The sequence below is a fragment of the Diabrotica undecimpunctata genome, chromosome 3 (genome assembly GCF_040954645.1).
Source record: "Diabrotica undecimpunctata isolate CICGRU chromosome 3, icDiaUnde3, whole genome shotgun sequence".
Lineage (NCBI taxonomy): Eukaryota > Metazoa > Arthropoda > Insecta > Coleoptera > Chrysomelidae > Diabrotica > Diabrotica undecimpunctata.
The window spans coordinates 266,332-290,706 of record NC_092805.1 but is presented as its reverse complement, the minus strand read 5'-3'; the positions used below and the strand labels follow the sequence as shown (position 1 = coordinate 290,706).

Sequence of the window (24,375 nt, the reverse complement as noted above, 5' to 3'; positions counted from 1 at the left end):
GTCTATATTTGGCCGCCATATTACTGTGCCATGGTCCATGCCAAATAGGAGAGGACTCCAATCTGCAATACTCCAGTAACTTCCGTTCTTGGAAAACAATGATTTCTAATTTTTCAAATTCAGTAAAAATACGAGAGAAATCAATTGAGAAATTCCATCTACAACTCAAGCTTAAAATGTCTTGAAAAATAAAAATTTCTAATGTTTTTTTTTTCATTCGTAAAGAATACGAGAGGAAACCAAAAGTACCTATAGCCCATCTAAATTTCGAACAAAGAATGTCTTTAAAAAAAAAACAACTATTTCTTTTGTTTTTCTTAGATTCGGTATGAATACTAAATTCAATATGAGAAAATCAAATGGTCCATCCAAAAATTAAGCTAAGAATGTTTGTATTGAAAAAAAATTTCTAAAGTTTAAATATAAAAATTTAAACTTAAAAAAAATGTATTTACTCCTTGTACTTAGTTCTATAAACCTACACAGTAAATAAGTTACAATTTGAATATTAATTCAAATTATATAGTAGTGGAAGAAAATACATTAAATATTTCCAAAAAGCGAAGATTGTAGGTAAAACCTGACATTTTTTGAAGTTTGGTGAATGCGCCGTGAAGGTAATGTATTGCTGGTTGCCTAAATTAATTTGAAAGTCTAAATTTTGGTGGAAGTCCCTTCCACTTTGTATTGTATTTTCCACTAATATCATAGACATTCTATGGTTAGTAGTCATAACAATTTATATTAAATTACTGGTGACATAATTAAGAGAAACAAAATATACAATCTATAGGAAGAGATCATTTAGGGCCGATTGTTCAATTGGAGATTATTTTCAGATTAAAAATTATAGTTATTGCACTATATGTATATTGTGTGTTTATTGCATCGAGCAATTGCTCGATGGTTTATTGCTACAAATTTGCAGTCATACATAAGATTTGCAGTAATCTAATCTATTATAATTTCGTACTTATATGACATTTTCAAATAACGTCTTTGATAATATCTTTGATTTTGATGATAGAGGTATCATAGAGGAAGATTTCTTAGCTGTTGTTTTCTACGAAAATATCATGTTTTTGGGTAAGAGAAAATAATTTTTAAAATGGTCAGATAATAAGTTTTTGAATAGAATTCGTTTACCAAAGGAAGATATATTTTACTCATGAAATACAGAAATTAAATTTTGTTGTTAATTTTGCCGGCTCTAAGGGTGAGTAGACACTTCTGAAATTCCAAGTTCTACAGATTGGCTTAATCACAGCACACTCCCACTTAGCAGAGCCAGTCCCGCAGTAAAAAGTAAAACGACGATTGGCGCATGGTCTAGTGCCAGGATGCTTAACTAACTAGATATATTAGCAGTAAATTCAAAACACTAGCATTAAGGCTAGCAAAAATTATCTAGGATTGTAAACTCATTTTAAAGGAAGGGAAAATCAATATAATTCTAAAATAACAAAAAAACATTCTATACGATAATATATTTTTCATATACTATTTGGGTTTTCTTCTTCTTGTTGTTATGTTGAGGTTATATTTTTATTTTCCATTACATTAAAATGCCAAAGTAGTTAAAAAATTAAAGAAGAAAATATACAATAAAATCTTTAATTTTTAAGAATGTTACAAGAAATATTAATAATAAAAGACAAGTGTAGTATAATGTATAATTTAGTGTTCTTAATGTTGTGATAAGAACTTGTTTTGTTGTTCCAATGTCAACATGTCAAGTTTTATGTGAATACAAGCCCTGGTCTTCTTGGTCGTGGTAAAAACAAACTTGTAACAGCTGTTCTTTTAGTGCCCCTATGTCCAAATTTGATTATATTCTCCTTACTTTAAAATGACTAGCGCATACATGACAATTATTTTAGTTTCTGTTGCAGCATTCTCTAATTTAGTCTCAAATTGTTTTGTGTCTTTTTGCACTATTTATTTGACTTTAATGGCCACTTAAGATCCATTCACAGCATTCGCTCAACTCTGGCATATTTTGACAGATTCATAGCTGGAAACCTACAACACAAAAGTTCCTAGCTCACAGTATTAACAGCTTAAATAAACTTTTAGTACAGACTTCTTTCATTAAAAAAAGAAGAATTAGTATTGGAAGTGTATACTAAACCCATAAAATTTTGGGTAGTATATATTTAAAAAATATATTTCAGTTGTTATAATTTAACATAACTATTTATTATACGGTGCAGATAAATAAATATTGATTCTAGGTAATTCGTAAAGTTCTATTTTATTTACTATTTAGTTTGTTTAACATTAATATTGGCTATGAGTACGTATGCTTAGTTGTAGAGTAATTTCCAGCCACTTTTAGCCTGTCATTAAGTAACTAACTTCGCAAAAAATAATTACTAATTCACTAGACATTTTGAACTGGGAATAGTGAACCGACTGAAATGACATACATAGCACACTCTCTCCAGGTTTAATTTATTTGTGGTGACAATGAACAACGCGTAGTAACAAGACCAGCAATCAGCAATCCCACCAAAGGAAGGCTGCACAAATAAAAATGTGCGTTGACCTTGGCCTTTCTTATTTATACCACTTATACTGTCATTGAATTTATTTACTTTTTTAAAACTATTTACTTCTTCTTTTTTGGTAATTCTAAACTATTAATATATATCTTATTGCTAAAACATATTCAGAATATGCTTCATATTGTTATTGTAAAAATCTCAAATAAAATAATCTATTATACAACAAACCCTATCCCTACAATTTAGAATCCATCAAGCGATTGGCGTGATTTTTATGCAAATCGGTTGTAGAACTTGGAACTAATTTTAGACATGTTCACTCACCCTAGTAGCCGGTAATGTTTCGATGATGAAATTAATTTGTTCTGATCCTATTGTTTATCTTATTAATTTAACTCTAAAGGGGATAATCTATTGAAATAAAACATAATATCTGTTGGTAATTCATTTATTGACATCACAGATTCCAATTGACAGAAAATACTAATCTTTACAACCTTTTATTATGTAGGTGCCAAATATACATATTATTTGAAAGTAATCTACATAATAATCGTTATGCGTAAGAGCTAAAATATTCAGAACAAACGAAGGACTATTAAATCAGCATTACTTAATGAAGAAAAAAATATTCCTCAAAAAATACATCACTTAATCGTTAAATAGTTCTCGAAATATGACATTTTGTTAGAAATCTCACTGCCAGAGATAACGTTACTTAAACAACATCGTTTGTACATTTAAATATTCAAAAAAACTATTTGACAAGGCGGATTCGTTTGCGCTTGATAATATTTCAATTGATTAGACATTTGAACACAGATTTTTTATGAAAAGATGAATTACACGTGATAGACGTGCTTTGGACCATTATTTGCTTTGTGCGTTTTATAGAGTGAGAAAAGACCCAATCGTGATAATTTTTACACAAATAGGGATGCCAGATATTAAAATCGTAGAAAACCTTGACTTATAACACTTAAAATACACAACATAACATATGAAAATCTCAAAATAAATCAGGCAAGACGCAAATATGTGTACCCTTTTTACTTTTTAATTTTACTTGGAAAATAAATCTTAATCAATCTTCAATCACTTAAATCTTCTTCGGGAAAAAGCAGACCTCGTTTAAAAACGAAAACTATTGACAGCAATAAAATGGCAATTCGAAATACAATATATAATATGGTAGGTAAACAAACTTTTTATTGAGAATTACGAGTAGGACTTGTTTCTACACCTAAAACATGCTTGAGTAGAATATTAAAAGATTTGGGCTTTAAATTTGAAGATGATCATCGAATTACATCACTGTCAAAAATACAAATATTCAGGCTTCCAAATAACCAACGAAGGCAAAGACGAAGACCAAGAAACTAAACATAGAAATAACCAGGTAAGACAAGCCATTAGATAACTAAACAGTGTACTGTGGGACAAAACAATCTCCAAAGAAAACAAACACAAAATCTATAACAGCATTATTACATATGGAAGTGAGGTATGGCCACTGAAAGGAAATGGACTTCTGAAGAAGAGCGGCTGGAAAATCAAGATTAGACAGAGTTAGAAACGAAAGAGTAAATCAACTAAGATGGTATGGACACATCCAAAAAAAGGATGAACACAGAATACCAAAGAAAGTATTGAACTGGACACCGCATGGAAGAACAAAGCAAGGTAGACCGAGATTAAGTTGGAGAGAAGGAATCGATAAAGACTTAAGGGAAAGGGGAATTGAAGAAAACCTTTCGAACGACCGAGATAAATGGAGACTGGAAATCAGAAGACGGCGTAGAACGTTATAAACTGATTGATTGATTATCGAAGAGCTTTAATTGCAATCAGGAAAGAAGACCGTTACCGTCATTTATCGTAAATTTGCCATTCCTTTTTAAGCTCGAACACATTCAAATTCTAGTTAAAATCAACCTTTGAAAAACATATCTAACAAAAATCTAACATCCAACTCACTATAACCAACTTACAGCTCTTTTTGTACAGATTCCAATGGGCCTATAGTGCAAAAATCCGTCGCAGTTACTTATACTAAAAGAGAAACACATGTTTAACACTAAATTACACATTTCTACCAATTCTTTTAGCTTCTAAGTATAGGATCGTGAATCTAAGAATCTAAATAGCTCATATCAGTGTCCTCCATTTGTTCCAATTCGAAATCGAAAGATTAGTTCTCAAAAAACTTAAATATTTTAACGATTTGTGCTAAGTGATAACGGTAAGGACTCTTAAGACAATCTTACCTATTAAAGGAATGTTACAAGTTTTGCCTATTTACAATATTTATAAAAATATACAATATGCTGTCATACACCATGCAATTTCACTACTACTTTTTAAGCATGTATTTGTGAAGGGATAAAGTTGTCAATACATTGTAGGTTTGTTCAAGAACCGTATGAATTTTTAGTTTATGAGTGTCAAAAAATTCGTATTAATCTAAGGTCCAGTGCATGTACTTATAAGTGACATAGTATCAACGCATCAAAATCATCATTGACATAAACTAGCTACACTAATAAAATCAAATTTATATGTTTATATGTACGAATTTCCTTTTGTTAAGTATCGACATTGACGGAACATAAATAGATGAGACTACTATAAATATTTGGACCACGAAATATGTATTCGTAGATACTCTACAAACTCTATTACCGCACCAATGAATAGAACTGATGTGGGCCCTTTTGAATGGGTTTTTTATCATATGTGTTGGCTGTCCTCACAAAAGGCGCAGAAACCTTAATTCTGGTAAAATAAACTGTCAATACGAAACGGGCATACGAGCATGCAATTGAACCATCAATGTTAAACCTAACATTTTTCGTGAAACGTGACATTTGACGTGGCATACGATTTCGAATTTACCAACAAAGCCGCCCATTCCCGACGTTAAAGCCATAGAGTCTAGGAAACGAAACATGTTTAGTTGGAATCGTCGGTGTAAAAAAAAATGATCGACTGTAGCGGTTGGGCATACATAGGAAAATTTTGTCTACTGAGTAAAAAAGCAGCATTCTTTGATCTTTTGTCGGCGTCCTTTGACGATAACTCCAGGTGAGTTGTGAACCACGCCACCTTCCAAGATAAACGGTTGTCAGCATGGATACATTGAGTGTATTGGACTGAAAGCTTAAACCAAGACATTATTTTGCCAAGAATTTATGAATTTAATAACGCTTAACTTTCCTGTGACAGAAATGTCAAATAGTATCATATGTAATGATACTATTTTCACAGACAAACTAGAATATTTACAAATATCTTAATTTTTACCTCAAAAACCTCTTCAAATGTACTTAAACCTATTTTAATAATATGTGAAGTCCTCTTCACGCAAGATTTAAGTAAGTATTTATTAATTGTTCCCGTTCACGTTTGCCATACTATCTTTAAAGCTACCATTTAATAGCAAATAGGCCTTTAAATTGAAATTACGTTAGTCATCTTTAGAAATAATTATAATTTTATAGTGAAAGAGGCTAAGAAAATGAATAAATTAAGTTTTCAGCATCTTTTAATAAAAATAACTAATATATTATCTCGGTTGGGTAGCTCAGATGGTTCGCTACGCTTCATAGTGGGTGGTGTTTACGGTACTTCTAAATAACCACGCTTCGGTTGTAGTATGAAATGCAAATTGAATTTGTGGCTGAGGTTTCGACAGAGGCTTTTCAAAATTGTATTGTTCTCACTCAATGAACCATAATGACAAAATCTCAACAATTAAATATTGGTAGATGATTGAAGGTATTTGATCTCGAAAAACAGGTCTCCAAAATTGGTAGGATTCAGTGATGGACGCTTCACAAACTGTGCAGCTAACTGTGTCAACAGTATCACCGATATATATCTATGGAAGGTACCAACAACTGTAGATCAAAAACATGAAAGATGGAGAGTCATATTTATTCCAGAATGAACAAAATGTTGATTGATTTAGTTCAGAATGGATTAAATTAAAAATGAAAAACGGGGGACTTAAACGGTACAATAACTTGAAAAAATGATATCACACCGACTAAGAACTGGTCTTTCCGTAACTTCTACCGAAAATCCCGAAAAACTTGAGGTATCTCAGCAATGCTTATAAGGAGCTTATAGGAAAAAGTTCCAAAAACATGAAGAAGCAGGGTGCTGGCAATAGAAAGGGAACCTTATAATACTATATCTCGAGGAAGAACTGATGTGGCACATCAGAACAGACAGGCTTTAAATCGACTGCGACCAATAGAAGTACTCCCGACGGAAAATTACAAAACTGCTCTTAACAGCATGAAGGAAAGTGGAATAAAGTAGACTTGGTGATGGGTACTTTAGGTGGATATGTGTTGAGGAAGAGTCATTTAAAATCACAAATGAATTCTAAAGAACAGAGTGGAACGGATGAAGAATTTTCTAAATGAAGAACGTATGCTGTATGCGTGTTTGTACAGACCAAAAGTAAGGATATGAAGATTATATCGGCTCATCTTGGTAAATAATATTAAGGACTCAGGGTGGAGCTCTGAGAATCCTGGGCTGGAAGCCGGTCTTCGATGGAGGACGACGTGTGAACTAGTTTCATGCAGTTGGATGGAAGGAACTCTACACAGGTTAGATAGGGGAGACTAATAAACTAAAGCATGTGGTAATCACTTTTATGTAGAACACCGGAAGGGTAATGAAAACGGAATAAACTACACAACAATTTCGTGGTCGTAACGATCTACTACAATAAAGAAAACGTACCATTTTAGATAAACAACTTAATTTGTGTATAAAATGTGAATAATTTAGCATTTTTAAAGAAAAATATGGTCCACATTTTCGTAACCTCTTTGTTTAACTTAACCTAAAACTGGAGGGAGTTTTAAGAAGGAGTACATCTATTAAAAAGCTAAATTCCGTTATTAATATTAAACTTTACATTGTTTTTAATCATCTGTCAATATCTACATGCAGCATGTATATACACTTGGCTTATTTTATCTCTAAAATCCGAATTGCACTTATTTTTATTAATTAAAATAAGTAAGTAATATTTTTGTTCGTCTGATATGGTAGTTTTTTTTACATTTCTACCTTCTATAGCACCCCGGATAATTAGAAATATTTGTGTCAAATTTCCATTATTATTCCTACCAATTTAGAAAATCACGATTATTTTTTCTATTGTAACTTAATAAAGAAACTGTCTTGCATATCAATGAGAGCGACAGTTGACGTTTATTGAAAACCGTCAGTTATTGGCACAATGGACGGGGGTTTTAAAAACCTTTCCAAACATTTCTAATTCCTGTGTATTTGTCCCATAAGTTGGAAATATTGGTTTTTTAATTGTTTGAGACTTTTGGTTATGAACATTCAGTCTATGCGATTGGTATTATTTGTTGTTCGTAAATTTGTGGGGTAAGAATATCAAAGTATTAAAATATTTAGTCTTAATGTTCATATTTTAAGGTTATGTTAATGTTTTGATTAAAACTTGAATTATTTTTTTCAAGGTATTTTGTTGTTTTTATCCGAGTTATTTCAAAATAAATCATTAAATTTATTTAAGAAGTTTAAAAATATTTAAAATATTGTTTTTTTCTTTTTTAGGTGATTTTATCTCGTAAAGGACTAAAGATATTTGTTTTCTCGTAGTTTAAGTAGTGAATAAGGACTTTTAATTCTAAACCTTTCCTGTAGAAACCTTTCTATCAAATTGCTATAATGAGTGTTTAAAAAAAAAATTTTTTTTGAATGTCGTAATAGTTTTTGAGTTTATTTTTTAGATCTAGGCATATAATGATTAGTAAACATGTGTTGAAGATATCCAGTATTACTAAATTTTTCAGTAATGACAACAAAACTACTATTCACTACTTAAACTACGAGAGAACGAATTAGTCTTTTACGGGATAAAATCACTGGCATCTAAAAAAGAATAAAACCTTAATATAAATATAAATAAATTTCTAACTATTCAATCTTCTTCTTGTATGTAGGCTTTAAAGCCTGTTTCTTCTTCAATATTAGCCTCCTAAATTGTTTAAATTATCGCATTATCTTTTTCTTGGTCTGCCAATCCTTCTTCGTTCATTTTGTGACTTATCTCGTGCTATTCGTACTATCCTATACTCTGCCATTTTACTAATGTGTTCGTTCCACTCCTGTTTCCGTTTTGTCACCCATCCACTTATGTCTTCTATATTGCATGCTCTTCTTATGTTTTCGCTTCTCTCCCTATCCAACAGACTTTTCCCTGATATTCCTGATTAGTAATGATTTCTGTCTCGGCGATTAATGCGGCGTCAACATAATATTTGGATTTCTTTGTTCCCCATTCTGTATCCATGACCTTTACGTACTGCTTGTATTATTTCGTCCATTATTATATTAAAGAGAAGTGAGCTTAACGAGTCACCCTGTCTGACTCCGCTTTGTAGTGGTATACACTGTTAGTTTTTCATTTATCTTTGCCTGTATTCGATTATGGAAACAGATGTTTTCGATGGTTTGTATGATATTGATGTTTCGTTTATACAGTAGGTGTAAGACGTCTTCGACTTGGATGCGATAGAAAGCCTTTGTCAGGCCTATAAAACATAGATATGCGGGTTTATTGTACTCGATGGCCTTTTCTGTGATTTGTCTTAGTACAAATACGGTGTCTAAGCAGGTTCTTCTGGATCTGAATCCTCATTGTTCATCTGATAAAGTTGTTAGTTTATTGATTTTGTTGGAATTAAATTAAATGATTTATGGATTAATTTTGAATAACCCTGAGAAAAACAACAACAAAATACCTTGAAATAAAGAACAAAATAATTACAAGTTTTCAAACAATAACATAACCTTAAAACATGAACATTAAAGTAAATATCTTAATACTTTGCTATTATTACCTCACAAATTCACAAACAACAAATAATAGCAATCGCATATAACCAAAAGTACTTATTTACTCTTCAAACAACTAAAAACACTATTTCCAACTTCATATGTGACAAATACACAGGAATTAGAACTGTTTGGAAATGTTTACTAAGGCCCACCCATTGTGACGTCTCTGCTTAGGTAGTCAATCGGGCGTAACCTGGAAATGGAGTGCTTTTGGTCAATTACTAATTCTTCAACCTCCTAAGCAAGATGTTCTTGAGAAACCAAACAACCAGACAAATTCAAAAAGAAGTATAAGTAAAACTTCTTTACTAAGGATAAAGAAGCGAGCAATCTGCAAGCTATCCCATGCAGCTACGAAGAATTTATCAACATCGTGAAGACAGTGAAGTTTTACGTTAATGGGTAACTTTGACCATGCTGTTTGATGAAAAGTAATAATATATGTCTATCTTTAAAAGGATTTGAGTTTTACCGGGTGATATATTTCTGGAGGGAACTTTACTTAAAACAGAAGTTTAATGATTGGAAACTGGATTAAGAACAGTTTTGAAAGACACTTGAATTTTTCAAAGAATGCTAGTTATGTTAAAAAATACGGTAGGTATGAATTTTTAAATATTCTATCTCACAAAAAGAATAGAAAACATGATATTAAATGCATCATTGTTATAAACTTGAGACTGAATTAGTCGAACAGACAACTATGTGACCAAAAAAACGAAAAGTAGCAGTAAAATTTTAGGTTATAGCAAATATTCAAATATTTCCCTAGACAATTGAATAATAGTGTGTTTGCTTTCTTCGTGAAAGAAGTTTCCGGAAAATTAAGTTTTGTCGAGAACGGATTAATTATAAAGAAGACAAACGACTCAGCAGGGTTTACTGGACAAATTAAAGATACATTTGAACTATAAACTTAGAAACACTGTATACGAGAGTATTTCGATAATTATGTGACTTAACATAGTTATCAAAGATGGATCAAATTGAAATGAATATATTTTACAATTCTGTTGAATTATCTTTTAATATGTCAAATATAATATCTACGATCTGTCACATTGTGTCTTTACAGTACGTCGAAATAACCGTCTCATGTGATTTTTGCCACCGAAATCAGAGTAGAGCTGGATTCAACACCATTGGAATTCACTTCTTCGTTTTTAAATTTTGAAACTTTGTTTTTAAAATTTTATCGTGATTGCTTTGGCAAAAATGATTAATTTTCCAATGGATGATACTGGATTTCCAATAACAGCTGAGACTGCCCCGAATATGATGAAACAATTTATCATTCAAGCGTGCTTCACGTTTCTGACACAATCCGAAAGATTTTTGCGCAGTTTACCAACTTTAATGACACGAATCGTACATTGAAGCTGTACATTACAAATTTTGTCATAAGATGTCACGTTTAATGTAAAATATTAGGCAGCACGTCACATTATAACGTAAAATATCTCGTTTCACACATTTAACTTGAAATCTGACATTTTCAGACAAATTTTGACACGTAAAGTTGACATTTTACAAGAAGCATGACAGTTGACGTGTAATTGACACATTGAATGAAGAATGTGTCTTGGAACGTGATATTTTCCGTACAGCTAACATTTAACCTGACATTGTATGCCAAAATACGACGTGGAACACCATATTCTACGTGGAACGTAACAATTGATATCAGAATGAGACGGATTTAATGTGTGTACTTTATTCAATTTAATTTGGATCTACACTTCACTTTTTGCAACATTTACATTAAAAATATGTTTAATAGTTCATAAGAACTAATTAAAGTTGATCAGACTGCGCAAAATTGGAACCTGTTGCTTCTTTGGATAATAAAGGTGGTATTATTGTTAATATTTCAAACACAGCGTTAAAGTTCTTAGTTAAAAAAGTATATTATATACAGTAATCAGTAATTGTTGTGCACTATATACATTATTGGGAATCTTATATACAAAAATCACTTCGAATGAAATTCACTAGAAAGGCAATTTCTTAAGATTTAAAACATCTAAAATTATGCTAAAAATCTTGACGACAGCTCGACATATCTAATACACTTATTATTAGTAGCATAAGAATTATTTATAGACCGAGCTAGGATTTATTTTTTAAAATTTAATTGGTACCAATACAGAATAATGAAAATAAGTTTTATTTCATTTCAGCTTTTTACAGTGTTTCCGTTTTAAAAACACTTTAAAGGTAGGTTTTGTGTGTAGTTTCAATCCAGCTTCAATTTGAGATGTAAATTTTAAAAGCAAGTACGTTATAAATTCTTAACAATAGCACTAATGCCCCAAACAAAGAATGTATTGTAACAAAATTTGTATTTTATAGAACAAACTGCGAGAGTGGTAAGCTAGTCTTTGATAGGTGGCGCTATGTGAGAACGAATTGCTTTTAGTTTTGACATCTGTCATACAATACATGAAATATATCACTATTTCAAGCAAAACATTTAGTTGTCGAAAGCAATGAAACATTCTCTCTCATTTCCTAAGCCATTGCTAGCATAGGACGTGCGTTGTCAGCTGCCAATTCATGTAGGACAATGCTTCCCTACAAATAGATTAATGGAAAAATAATATTCATTGCGAAAGAGACCTAGATGAAATCCAGTTTGGATTTAGGAATGCGCATGAGACACTTTTTGGCTTAAATGTACTTCTCCAAAAATGCTGCGAGCAATGTAAAAATATTTATGAGGCTATCATCGATTACGATCGATGTTGAGGATTCCATGGGTACAAAGAGTTACTAATGTTGAGGTACTTCGTCGCATGTGTAAACAAAAAGAATTACTAAGAATAATCAAAGAGAGGAAAATGCAATACTTGGGTCATGTGCTGAGAGGCGAAAGATATGAATTACTTCAAGTTATACTGGAAGGAAAAGTACAGGGCAAAAGATCAGTAGGAAGACGCCAGAACTCGTGGCTGAAAGACCTGAGGAGATGGTTCGACCGCTCATCCGCAGAGATCTTTCGCGCAGCAGTTTCCAGAACTACAATTGCCATTTGGATCGCCAACCTTCGAAAGGAGACGGCGCAATGAGAAGAAGATCGATTACGAAAAGGCTTTTGATAGAGTGTAGTAAGGAACACTTTTGAACATATTAAGAACCAAAGATATTGATCGTAGAAACCTACGTGTCATAGAAAAGTAGTTGTATTGGAAGCAAAAAAGCAGTCATACGAGTCAGTGATCTCTTTATCTGGAACAGGAAGAGAAATGGGTCAAAAAATGAATGTTTTTAAGACAAAATTTATGATTTGTTTAAATCTTTAAACTCACGACAATGCTTCCCTACAAATAGATTGATGAAAGAATAATATTCATTGCGAAAGAGACCTAGATGAAACCCAGTTTGGATTTAGGAATGCGCTGGATATCCATAGGAACTTTTTGCCTTAAATGTACTTCTCCAAAAATGCTGCGACCAATGTAATGATATTTGTGAGGCTTTCATCGATTACGAAAAACCTTAAAAGCAATCAAAGATATTGATTGTAGAAACATACGTGTTATAGAAAAGTAGTTGTATTGGAAGCAAAAAGCAGTCATACGAGCCAATGCTCTCTTTATCTGGAACAGGAAGAGAAATGGGTCTAAAAATGAATGTTTCTAAGACAAAATTTATGACGATATGTGTAAGAACTAGATATTGGAATGGAAGATGGTAAAGGACGACATATACGCTGGATAAATGATCGGTTCAACAGGACGAATTGATGAAATAATATTTTTTTACAGTTAAGACTTTTTATAACGCAATTAACTTTATATAATATATATATATATATATATATATATATATATATATATATATATATATATATATATATATATATATATATAAACAAATGATACAAAAAAATAGTCACCTACCTTTTCTTTTAATTTTATTTCATTAAGAAGTACCTACTGGTTGCTCACGATTATACAGTTAAAATAATTCGGGTGATTACCAACAAAAAGAAGCTGTTGTAAAAATACAACGTCGTACAATAAAAATTATAATTATGTCTTAAACGTAGTCACTCTATTTTTCTTATTTTCAATTCACTACAGCCAGCTCGTTCTCTTTTAGCGAGTATTTCATACTCGACACCTTGCAGAAATCTCAACGATTGGTAACCATATGAAACTCATTCTTAGAAATTATAAAATTACATGGAATGTCTCAACGACAATATGGCAGACAGATTTAACGGTACTTCAATGATATTGAAGTTTCGTTAAAAATGTCTGTGGAACTTTGTTAAGCCCGTGATGGAAGTACCTACAAAAACTTTTACAATGTTTTTATCGAAATATAATTTAAAAACAAATTCGATTATTTAAATGTGTGCAGTTTGTATGTGCAATTGTTTTAACAAGTCAATAGAGGGTTTTGTCCCAATCTCAGAAAGAGTGATACTACTACAAATACGTACATCACACACAAAACTAAATTTGATCTAAGTATATGCGCCAACGACGGATGGAACAGAAGATGAAGTAGAAACATTCTACCGACAAATTGAAGATGCACTGAAAATAACAAAAAACAGGGAAATCACGGTAGTTATGGGCGATTACAATGCAAAAGTACGATTAGATTATCGAACTATTCAGAGCGGCAGCATCTAAGATCAGAATAGCCATGATGATTGCCAACCTCCGTCGCGGAGATGGCACGTAAAGAAGAAGTTTGTATGCATGTCCATCCCGAAACTCTAATAGAAAAAAGTGTAATAGATGCAGATTCAGATGCAGCACTAAAAGTTTCGCGTAGGAAAATGATAGAACGAGAAGTTTTTACTTACTGCTCAGAGAAAATTGGAAACGTTTCTGAAAATAAGGAAAAATAAAGGCAGGTATATTCTCCCTACACACTAATCAGAATTGCTTAGGTGATGTAGTAGATAGGTAGATAGACTTTACATGTCTTTTTTTCTCATTAATAATTGTTTGATGACAATTTTCTCATAATTTCTATGTTAAATACTCTTTCACATACATTTTGAACGATCCATAAACTTGTAAATATAATGTTAGGCATAGCGAAAATTTATTTCTTATCACTGGTTATATAATTGCTAGGCCCAACGACGTTTTAATCTATAATCTAAAATTATTATATTGTATAATTAATAAACTATACGATTTAATATAAGAAAAATGTTTTTTCGGCATGTTTAATGTTTTTCACTCTTTTTTAGCGCTTTTATTCGCTTTTTAACAGGTTTCGATAGTAGAATAGTTATTTATGCACCAAGGGTGTTATTAAGATAATTACGCCCAAAGAGCAACATAATCCAGCTAGATGGCTTCTAGTCCGAAGGATGGTAATCATCCGGTAATACCAGTGGTACATACAAGATTTTATTTTTCAATTCACATAATATAAAAACTAAAATTGAGACGTTTTCACTTTTAAGTAGTAGTCTATGACAGTTGTTGATATTTTGTCGTTTCTTGATTATATTATGTAGGTGTCAGTTGGATTTATATTCAGTTAGGGATTTACCAGAAAACATTCGAGAAAATACAATAAAGGCAACAGAAAATTTATTCCCGCTTCAATCCAGGCCATTGTACGAAAAATAGTACAAAATATTTTAGCTGACATAAATGACACCATCTCATTTCATTTCAATTTGTAAAAACGTTTATTTATTCCATATTGCTATAGGGAGTGGAAACACGGACTCTCGGAATTACAAGTATGAAGCGTATAGAAGCCTTTGAGATGTGGGTTTTTCGAAGGATGCTGAAGATGTCTTGGACAGAGCACGTTACCAACAACGAGGTGCTAAGAAGAATGGGTACTGAGAGAGAACTCCTAAATATTGTAAAAAACAGCAAAACGAGTTATCTAGGACATATTTACAGAGGAGAAAAATACAACTTCCTACGACTTATAATGGAAGGGAAAGTGGAAGGAAGAAGAGGTCCAGGAAGAAGAAAATGCTCCTGGTTGAAGAACGTACGAGACTGGAAAGGCATGGACACACATTCGAAACTAAGAACAGCTCAAGATAGAGAGCAATTTGCCAACCTTCAGTAATAAAGAAGGCACCTTAAGAAGAAGAAATAGGGAAAGACACCATAATATTGGCTTACTTTGAGAATTTGTTGTCGCCTGGTACATCTATTTTACAAGTACAGGTACAGAGATCAACAGTTTGCTCAGTTTTTTAGGCAGGAAGGTGGTCTAATGAATGAGTTTGTTATAGGTAATGGATTTTGACAAGAGCTATGACCTTGTAAATAACAGGTAAACTTATGTACTGCATCGGCATGAATCATAGCTCTTGTCAAAATCCATTACCTCTACTGAGTACATTAAGGATGATTGGAGGCTTTATATAGACTCTTCAAAAACAAGTTTAAAAGCTGTACTCTTACATAATGGGAACACTTGTGCTTCACTTAATATTGCTCATTCAATGCATTTGAAAATGTTGGCACAATTCTACAGAAAATCAGCTATTCAGGTCACAATTGGATGATCTGTGGAGTTTTATAAGTTGTTTGCATGCTATTTGATCAACAAAGGAGACTTACAAAGTTTCTATGCTTGATTTGTGAATGGAACAGTAGAGCAAGAGATAAACACTGGTTCACAAAACAATGGCACATAAGAAATGTTTTAACACCTGGCGAGAAGAATATTTTGTACAAAACTTTGGTAGATTCAAAAAAGACCCTCCTTCCACCTCTACACATCAAATTAGGCTTAATGAAACGGTTTCGTTTCATTAAGCCTAAAGGCTTCGCCTAAAGATGAAGAATATTTCAAGTACTTGAGTAGAAAGTTTCCCCATCTATCAGAAGCCAAATTGAAAGAAGGTGTTTTTGTTGGACCAGATATTTATAAAATGATGTTCGACTCCACCTTTGAAACCAAGATGACTACTAAGGAAAAAAGAAGCTTGGATTGCATTCAAAAAAGTTGTAACCAAGTTTTTAGGTAATGTGAAAGATTGTGGGATATCTAATGAGCCTCAAAATCTACTTTTTGCACAACCATCTTTTCCCTGAAAATATGGGTGATGTAAGTAAAGAACAAGGCGAACGATTCCACCAGGTTATTAAGGTTATGGAGAACCGATACCAGGTACGTTGGAACACCAAAATGATGGGTGATTACTGTTGTCCACTTCATCGGGAACAGCAGAGTGCCTCGCACAGGAGAAAAAGCTGCTTAAGTTTTACAGAAAAAAAAAAAGAAAATACAAAAGCATGACTCCTGAAATGTGAAGTTAAATGTGTCGATAGCAATTAAAGTAAATTGTATACTCACGCTTAATCAAGCCATTAAGAGCGATGCTGGGAATATTTATATTCCACTAAGCATCAACAATTTACCCATATAAATTACTATCTTACTTGTACTCATTGCGTCGAGTAAGGACGATAAATATGCGAAAATGGTTGCGTTTCGATTTAATTTGAGCTTCTTACCACTCCCTGACACGTGTTTCTGGGTCTTCCCGTCATCAGAGAGAGCTTGTAAGAAAACTCAAACTAAACCAAAACGCACCGGCTACTCGGCAATTATAGACAAAATAATTACCAGAGTATGCTACTAGAGACATCTAGTGATGAAAGATGAAGTTAAATGTGTCGATAGCAATTAAAGTAAATTGTATACTCACGCTTAATCAAGCCATTAAGAGCGATGCTGGGAATATTTATATTCCACTAAGCATCAACAATTTACCCATATAAATTACTATCTTACTTGTACTCATTGCGTCGAGTAAGGACGATAAATATGCGAAAATGGTTGCGTTTCGATTTAATTTGAGCTTCTTACCACTCCCTGACACGTGTTTCTGGGTCTTCCCGTCATCAGAGAGAGCTTGTAAGAAAACTCAAACTAAACCAAAACGCACCGGCTACTCGGCAATTATAGACAAAATAATTACCAGAGTATGCTACTCGTATTTTCGCATATTTATCGTCCTTACTCGACGCAATGAGTACAAGTAAGATAGTAATTTATATGGGTAAATTGTTGATGCTTAGTGGAATATAAATATTCCCAGCATCGCTCTTAATGGCTTGATTAAGCGTGAGTATACAATTTACTTTAATTGCTATCGACACATTTAACTTCATCTTTCATCACTAGATGTCTCTAGTAGCATACTCTGGTAATTATTTTGTCTATAATTGCCGAGTAGCCGGTGCGTTTTGGTTTAGTTTGAGTTTTCTTACAAGCTCTCTCTGATGACGGGAAGACCCAGAAACACGTGTCAGGGAGTGGTAAGAAGCTCAAATTAAATCGAAACGCAACCATTTTCGCATATTTATCGTCCTTACTCGACGCAATGAGTACAAGTAAGATAGTAATTTATATGGGTAAATTGTTGATGCTTAGTGGAATATAAATATTCCCAGCATCGCTCTTAATGGCTTGATTAAGCGTGAGTATACAATTTACTTTAATTGCTATCGACACATTTAACTTCATCTTTCATCACTAGATGTCTCTAGTAGCATACTCTGGTAATTATTTTGTCTATAATTGCCGAGTAGCCGGTGCGTTTTGGTTTAGTTTGAGTTTTCTTACAAGCTCTCTCTGATGACGGGAAGACCCAGAAACACGTGTCAGGGAGTGGTAAGAAGCTCAAATTAAATCGAAACGCAACCATTTTCGCATACTCCTGAAATGATTGTACAGACCTATACTATTACAAGATAAGAATTAGATAAAAGGTATTAGTATATTATATAATAAAATCGAATCGAATAAAATAAAACAAAATTAAATTATATTAAAATAAAATAATTTAAATTAAAAACCATGGCTCCGTGTTTAGACGATAAGAAAGCTAGGCTTCCCCATGGTCACTCCCGGAGGCCACATCCCGTTTTTACACTTTCTTATGCTTTTCACCCACTTTTAAATCTTTATAATGGTTTTATAATGCTTTTAACAAACACTTTTTCGACCGTAAAAACATTTTTACAATGCTTTGATTCTGTAAATGCGTTTAAATGAATGTGGACACCACTAAAAGACTAAACGGCGCATTTATATGCAATATACCAGGATTTTAGCGTATAAATAATAAATTATAAGATTTAAGATACGAAAAAAGCGACAAAAAGGTTTAAAAAAAGCTTAAAAGCGCTGAAAAGGAATTAAAAATTGCTTCTATAACACTTTTTTTAAGCATTGTGACACATTTGTAATGATTAATAACTGTTTTACAATCCTTTTTGACCTTACTAATGATTTTTAACACTTTTTCGCTTTTTACTTCACTTTTTGACAATCGTTAAAGTGTCCTGAAGTGTCTACTTATCTATTTTTCATCATTATTATTGATACCCGCCTAAATACTTATCACGTATGATCTGGTTTTCTAGTGTTTTAACAGTAGGGATCAATTAATGATCGTCACCGAGTTGCGAGACTCTCTCTCTCTCCCCAAAGACTGGTATGTCGAGTAAAACTACACGTTGATCAAACTGCACAAAAATCAAATTTTTTTTAATAGGATTTTAATTGCATTTAATATTTGTATTTATACATATAACAAAACAGTTACACATAACCGTTTTATAGATTTTCCATTTTTAGTTATAAAGTGATTGGGTGTTTTGTTTGCGTTAAATGGCATATGGCAAATAAAAAATATAAATATAAGATTGCACATAACCACTTTCAATCTTCATTTTAACTTTTCCAAATATTGGACAAACATGTTGATAAAACGATTTTAAATGTTTGATTACTTTAAGAACTACTTTTTATCACATGATTTGATTAAAGAGGAGAGCAGCTGCCTTTGAGTGTACATAGTTTGAAATACCGTTCACTGGGCGTCAAAAACGTGTAGTTAAAAAAATTAATAAAAGCATGATTTAAACAGTTTTTGTAGGCATTATCCATCACTGACAAGTATCTACACGTCTACATAGGAATATAAAACCACTTTAACTGGCAGACACATAGAATTTTACAGAATCTTGGACCTTACAAGATTTAGAACGTATTAAATCTTTACTATATACTCGAAAGATCATTTTATGTCAATTTAACATGAATCACAACACCAAAAATATTGTGACAGCTCTTTCAACCCACTGCCATGTAAATTTATGTTTCATTCAAACGTATATTATAGGTATGATCCTAGTATAAACGACCTAGAAGACAATTTATCATTGTGATTTATGTTAAAATTGCATAAAATGCTAACTAGAATTTCCAGTTTGCTTCTCTGGTTAAATGTTTTGTAATGTTGGTATTTAATATGATCTACATTAAAATCTAGATAGAGATTTTATTTCACATCTTATTGAGCTTAATCAATTAAAAATATATATTCCTTTTACTGTCTGTCGGTTAAAAAAGGTTCGTTACGAGTAGTATTATACTTTTAGAGTTCCACTCTAGCACTCGATAGTTAAACATACTATAAAACTAAGAGATCATCATAATAAAACAATCACAAAAATTAAATAAACAATGTTTTACATAGTTTCACTGTTGTGATCCCGAGCCCGACTTGTTCGATCCTCACATTCGTTTCTCTATAACGTAGTAAGCTTTTCAAGTAGGATTCAATATACACAGAAAAAACATTTTTCTCTTATGATGAATTGCGTGAAAGAACTTCGTTTCGTCTTAAATTACTAGACTCCTCCGACTGGCGAACAGATTAAAAACTCGGCTTATATTAAATCGAGTATCTGTAACGCATTAGTTTGGTTCTAAGGCATACTTGTGCCGGCCATTGTTCAATTCTTGCTTAAACAATGTCGCTAAAATTGGTTTTTTTAAAATCTGTGCTGCGTACTTGTCACCATAATTGGAGTCTGTTGTATGTGTATTTAATAATTTCTTTTTTATATTTTGCGTGTGTACTAATAATAACGAAAATATCTCCATTTTATATCATTCGTATGCCATTTATAGGTTAGGTGGCCAAACGTTAACCTCAAATAAATCAGACTAGATCTGAAAAGAAGGATTCAAATGGAAATTACCGCTTTTTAGAGAAATAAAAAAATACTTAGATATATACCACAGGCCAATTCATAAAAATTAGGATTAAATATGAAGACAGGAAAAGGTCATGGATGAAGCAAGAAATAGAAAAAAACGGATAAGGAAGTACTAGAAACACAAAAAATAAGATGGAATCGTATCTTATATGAAAATACAGCAGACGTATATAAGATAAAGATTTAATCTAAACATATTGTGAAGATAATGTAATGTCTCTTGTTCTGGTTGATATTGTGACACTCTACCATTGTAATAATAGGATAAAGATAAAAAACCCTCAAACGAAACCGAAATAAAGAAAGGAATGGAGCATAGCAGTAAAAAGACGATAATAAACCAGTCAAGCGTTGTCCACCTTGTTCAAATCGAACATACCGTGAAGATAATGTAATATCTCTTATTCTGCTTAATACTGTGACGATTTACGAATGTAATGGGGTAATATGCGCCTTGAGAAGTAGACTTACATAAGATAAAGATAAAAACACTTAAACGATAGCGAAAGAAAGAAACCAATGTAGTACAGCAGCGAAAAAGGCTGAAAATAGACCAGTCAAGCGTTGTCACCTTCTTTAATCTGAACATACTGTGAAGATAATGTAATGTCTCTTGTTCTGGTTGATATTCTGACACTCTACCATTGTAATGGTGTAATATGTGCCTTGGGAGGTAGACTTCGAAAAACGAAAGCGAAAGAAAGAAACGAATGGATAACAGCACTGGAAAAGGCTGAAAATAGACCAGCGTTTTCACCAAAATAGAAAGCGTTTTCACCTTGCTTAAATTGAACATACTGTAGTGAAGATAATGTATTGCCTTATTATTCTGGTCAATATTGTGACGCTCTACCATTTTAATGGAATAATATGCATCTTAGGAGGTAGACTTATATAAGATAAAGATAAAAAACTAAAACACAAAAACAATATTGGAAAAGACGAAAATAGATCTGATAATGTAAAATATCATTCAGAAAGGATCAATTCTCACATGAAATAAAAGTTCTCAATTAAAAATATTAACAGATTCCACTTGCTCCCATCCAGTAAGTTATTAAAAAAACAATACCACCGAAGAGATAACAGGGAAAATTTAGGCTGCATGTATAAACCTCAAAAATCAGAACATATAAAACAGTGATTAGACCGATGCTCGCGTATGGGTGTGAGACAAAAGCAAAGGAAATAAAACTCAGATGTTTTGAGAGAAAATTCCTCAACAGGATCTTTGGACCTTGTCACTACCCGAATATTAATCAATACCGAGGTCAAAAAGATATATAAAGCTAGAGATGTCGTCCAAGAAATTAAATCCATAGCCTAAGACCATGTTTACAGGCTCCCTAATAACAACCTTGCAAAGTTATTCTGAAAGAAGGCTTAGGGCACCCACGAATGCGATGAAGAGATAAATTATGGTCAGATTTAAGAACAATGGGACTACTCACCGAACCAACTATCATGGATGACCGTGTGAGATGGAAGCAAGTTGTGTAGTCAGTCAAAACCCACTCCGGATTGTAGTGCTACGAGAGGAGTAAGCAATCAATGATCCTGATTCAAATTATTCAATTATTAACATGATCAGGATCAAAAGTATTACTACTCAAAATCCACAAGGAAAATAATTCCTGTAGCTGGCTGTATACCACGTATAACAAAAGAGGTTAGTCTTTGTATGTGGGTATATTTTATTTTATAAAAACCCTTAAAAGGGCAACATTACAAGCACGAACGTTTTCGGAACAACTGTTCCATCATCAGGTTAAAATGCCTAAAATAAGTATAAACCATTTAATTACAGCAAACGTGGTTTAAAATTTTGACTAAGGTTAAAAACAATAAAATGGTTATAACCTTATAACCTGTAAGTATAACCATTTTATTGTTTTTAACCTTAGTCAAAATTTTAAACCACGTTTGCTGTAATTAAATGGTTTATACTTATTTTAGGCATTTTAACCTGATGATGGAACAGTTGTTCCGAAAACGTTCGTGCTTGTAATGTTGCCCTTTTAAGGGTTTTTATAAAATAAAATATACCCACATACAAAGACTAACCTCTTTTTTTATTACTACTCAGTAGCGAAGTTAGTAGTTATATGACGATACAGTACTGTTCTTGATGATGTACAATGAGTTTTGTAGTCAAAAATGGATATATCAACTGCTTCTAATCTCACTGAAAATTCACTGTGACTGTTTGTCAGGTTACTGACTTTACGTTTTATAATACATATTTTTTTAAATAATTTTCATTGTTCATGGTATAAAATCCTAATTGTAAAAGCGAAAAGCATTCAGTTTACGTTACCTTTTCTATTTTTGTACATGAAACCACTTAACTACTGACCTTTTGGACGTCTAGCACTTGTCATTGTAATATTTTTCTGTAGAATGCCAAGAATATAGACCGACTTATTAAAAAATTGCTAATACGATCATTCTTAGCTCCTTCTACCAAAAAAATAAGATCTTTTTTAATATAGCAAGGGTTTAAAAAATAACAAAAATCAGTCGAATGAACAGTAGCACCCTTCTATCGTTATTGTTTCGAAATCAAATACAATCCTAAGAAGAAAGCGTCAAAGTTAAGCGTTTCATTTTCTATCTAGAATCATCTTCTCGAGTATCGAACACAGGGCAGGATCTCATCCATCGAATCGCGAAAATCTACTAGTTCCGCATCATGGTAAAACAAAAAACAATAACAAAACAAAAAATTACTTTAAATGCTAGGAAACAGTCATGCAGGAGATAAGCTGCTGACACACTTGATTGTAGACCAAGTGATCGCCCGATATCCTCCTCATTTTCAACCCTTTGGAGTCTCCTCGGGGCTTGTCGACGATCTTCAATTCTATCTGGAGCCCCCCTTCGTATTCGAGGCTCAATCGGTCGCTGAGCTCGTCCGAACTGAGGCAAGTCTTCGGCGGAATCTGGTCGTTGATGGTCTTCTTGACCATCTCCAGAATGTCGGTCGACTGCAGTTTGGAACACACTTCGGACAGCTCGAACTCGAAAGAGCCCGAGTTTTTGTGCAAGTTCGATTCTACTGGAACCTGGCAAAGAAGGTTCGAAACTTCCTGGCTCTAAAAATAATTTGAAATTTATTAAAATATTTAACTGTTTAATATTTTTTAACAACTTAAATTGTTCAGTATGAAATACAAAACAAGGGTAGACATCCATGTAATCCACGGTATCTACCAATAAAAGGTATGTGCCATATTTCCAATCTCTCGTTTTTTAAGTTTGTAAAAGTGCTATTTCGTCTTTAAGAACAGAAGACATCCTCCGGTAGCCATCGACTTAGGACATTCGCTAATGGTGACCTAAAAAGTTTTATGCTCATCTCTCGAGCAGTAGAAATATTTCTTCAATTGAATTCGGCATTTGTCAAGTGTGACCTACAATAGCTCACGTGTTGAGGCCACTATTTGAGGCAAAATATTTGCGTCCACTTTTTGACTGGCAACCTATTGTCAATGCATTCTCCCAATTTTAAATGTAACACCTCTACATTGCTTTTATGATGCCTAAAAGACATTCAAAATGACAAACTGATGGCATTTTAAACAACTATTTAAAATAGGATCATATGACCAGTAATATCTCATGTTAAATCTCTTGTGTCACTCATATATCAATTTAAACTAGCCTAACCTAACCTCAAGTTTGATCTAAACTCATATTTTCTTTAGATTTAACTGTTAGATAAATCAAACACTGTTGTGTACAAATGTTGTTTAGAGCAACATCCTCCACCCAATTTTTCATAAAACATAATCCAACCGCGTTTTTCGACGTTGTAGTGAAATGAGTTTATGTTAGGTTAGGTTCGATTTTATATCCCAATTTGGCATTGAAAAAGCCAACTTCAAGTAGTTTTAAGGCAAAACAGCAATGAGGAATGATATGACAATGGATATAGCATAATT

The 24,375-nt window shown here is 32.6% G+C and overlaps 1 protein-coding gene across 3 annotated transcripts in view; it reads right to left on the bottom strand.

Annotated features, from left to right (window-relative positions):
* Positions 1-22,510: 22,510 nt before the first annotated feature.
* The window catches only part of LOC140436327 (uncharacterized), a 74,134-nt gene continuing 72,269 nt past the window's right edge, over positions 22,511-24,375 (bottom strand). For 2 of the 3 annotated variants that reach the window (XM_072525043.1, XM_072525044.1), the window contains one exon: positions 22,511-23,526. In XM_072525043.1, the coding sequence (XP_072381144.1) occupies positions 23,170-23,526 (357 nt within the window). In that variant the 3' untranslated portion in view covers positions 22,511-23,169. The remainder of the gene's footprint in view (positions 23,527-24,375) is intronic. The other variant, XM_072525046.1, reaches the window with a different exon arrangement.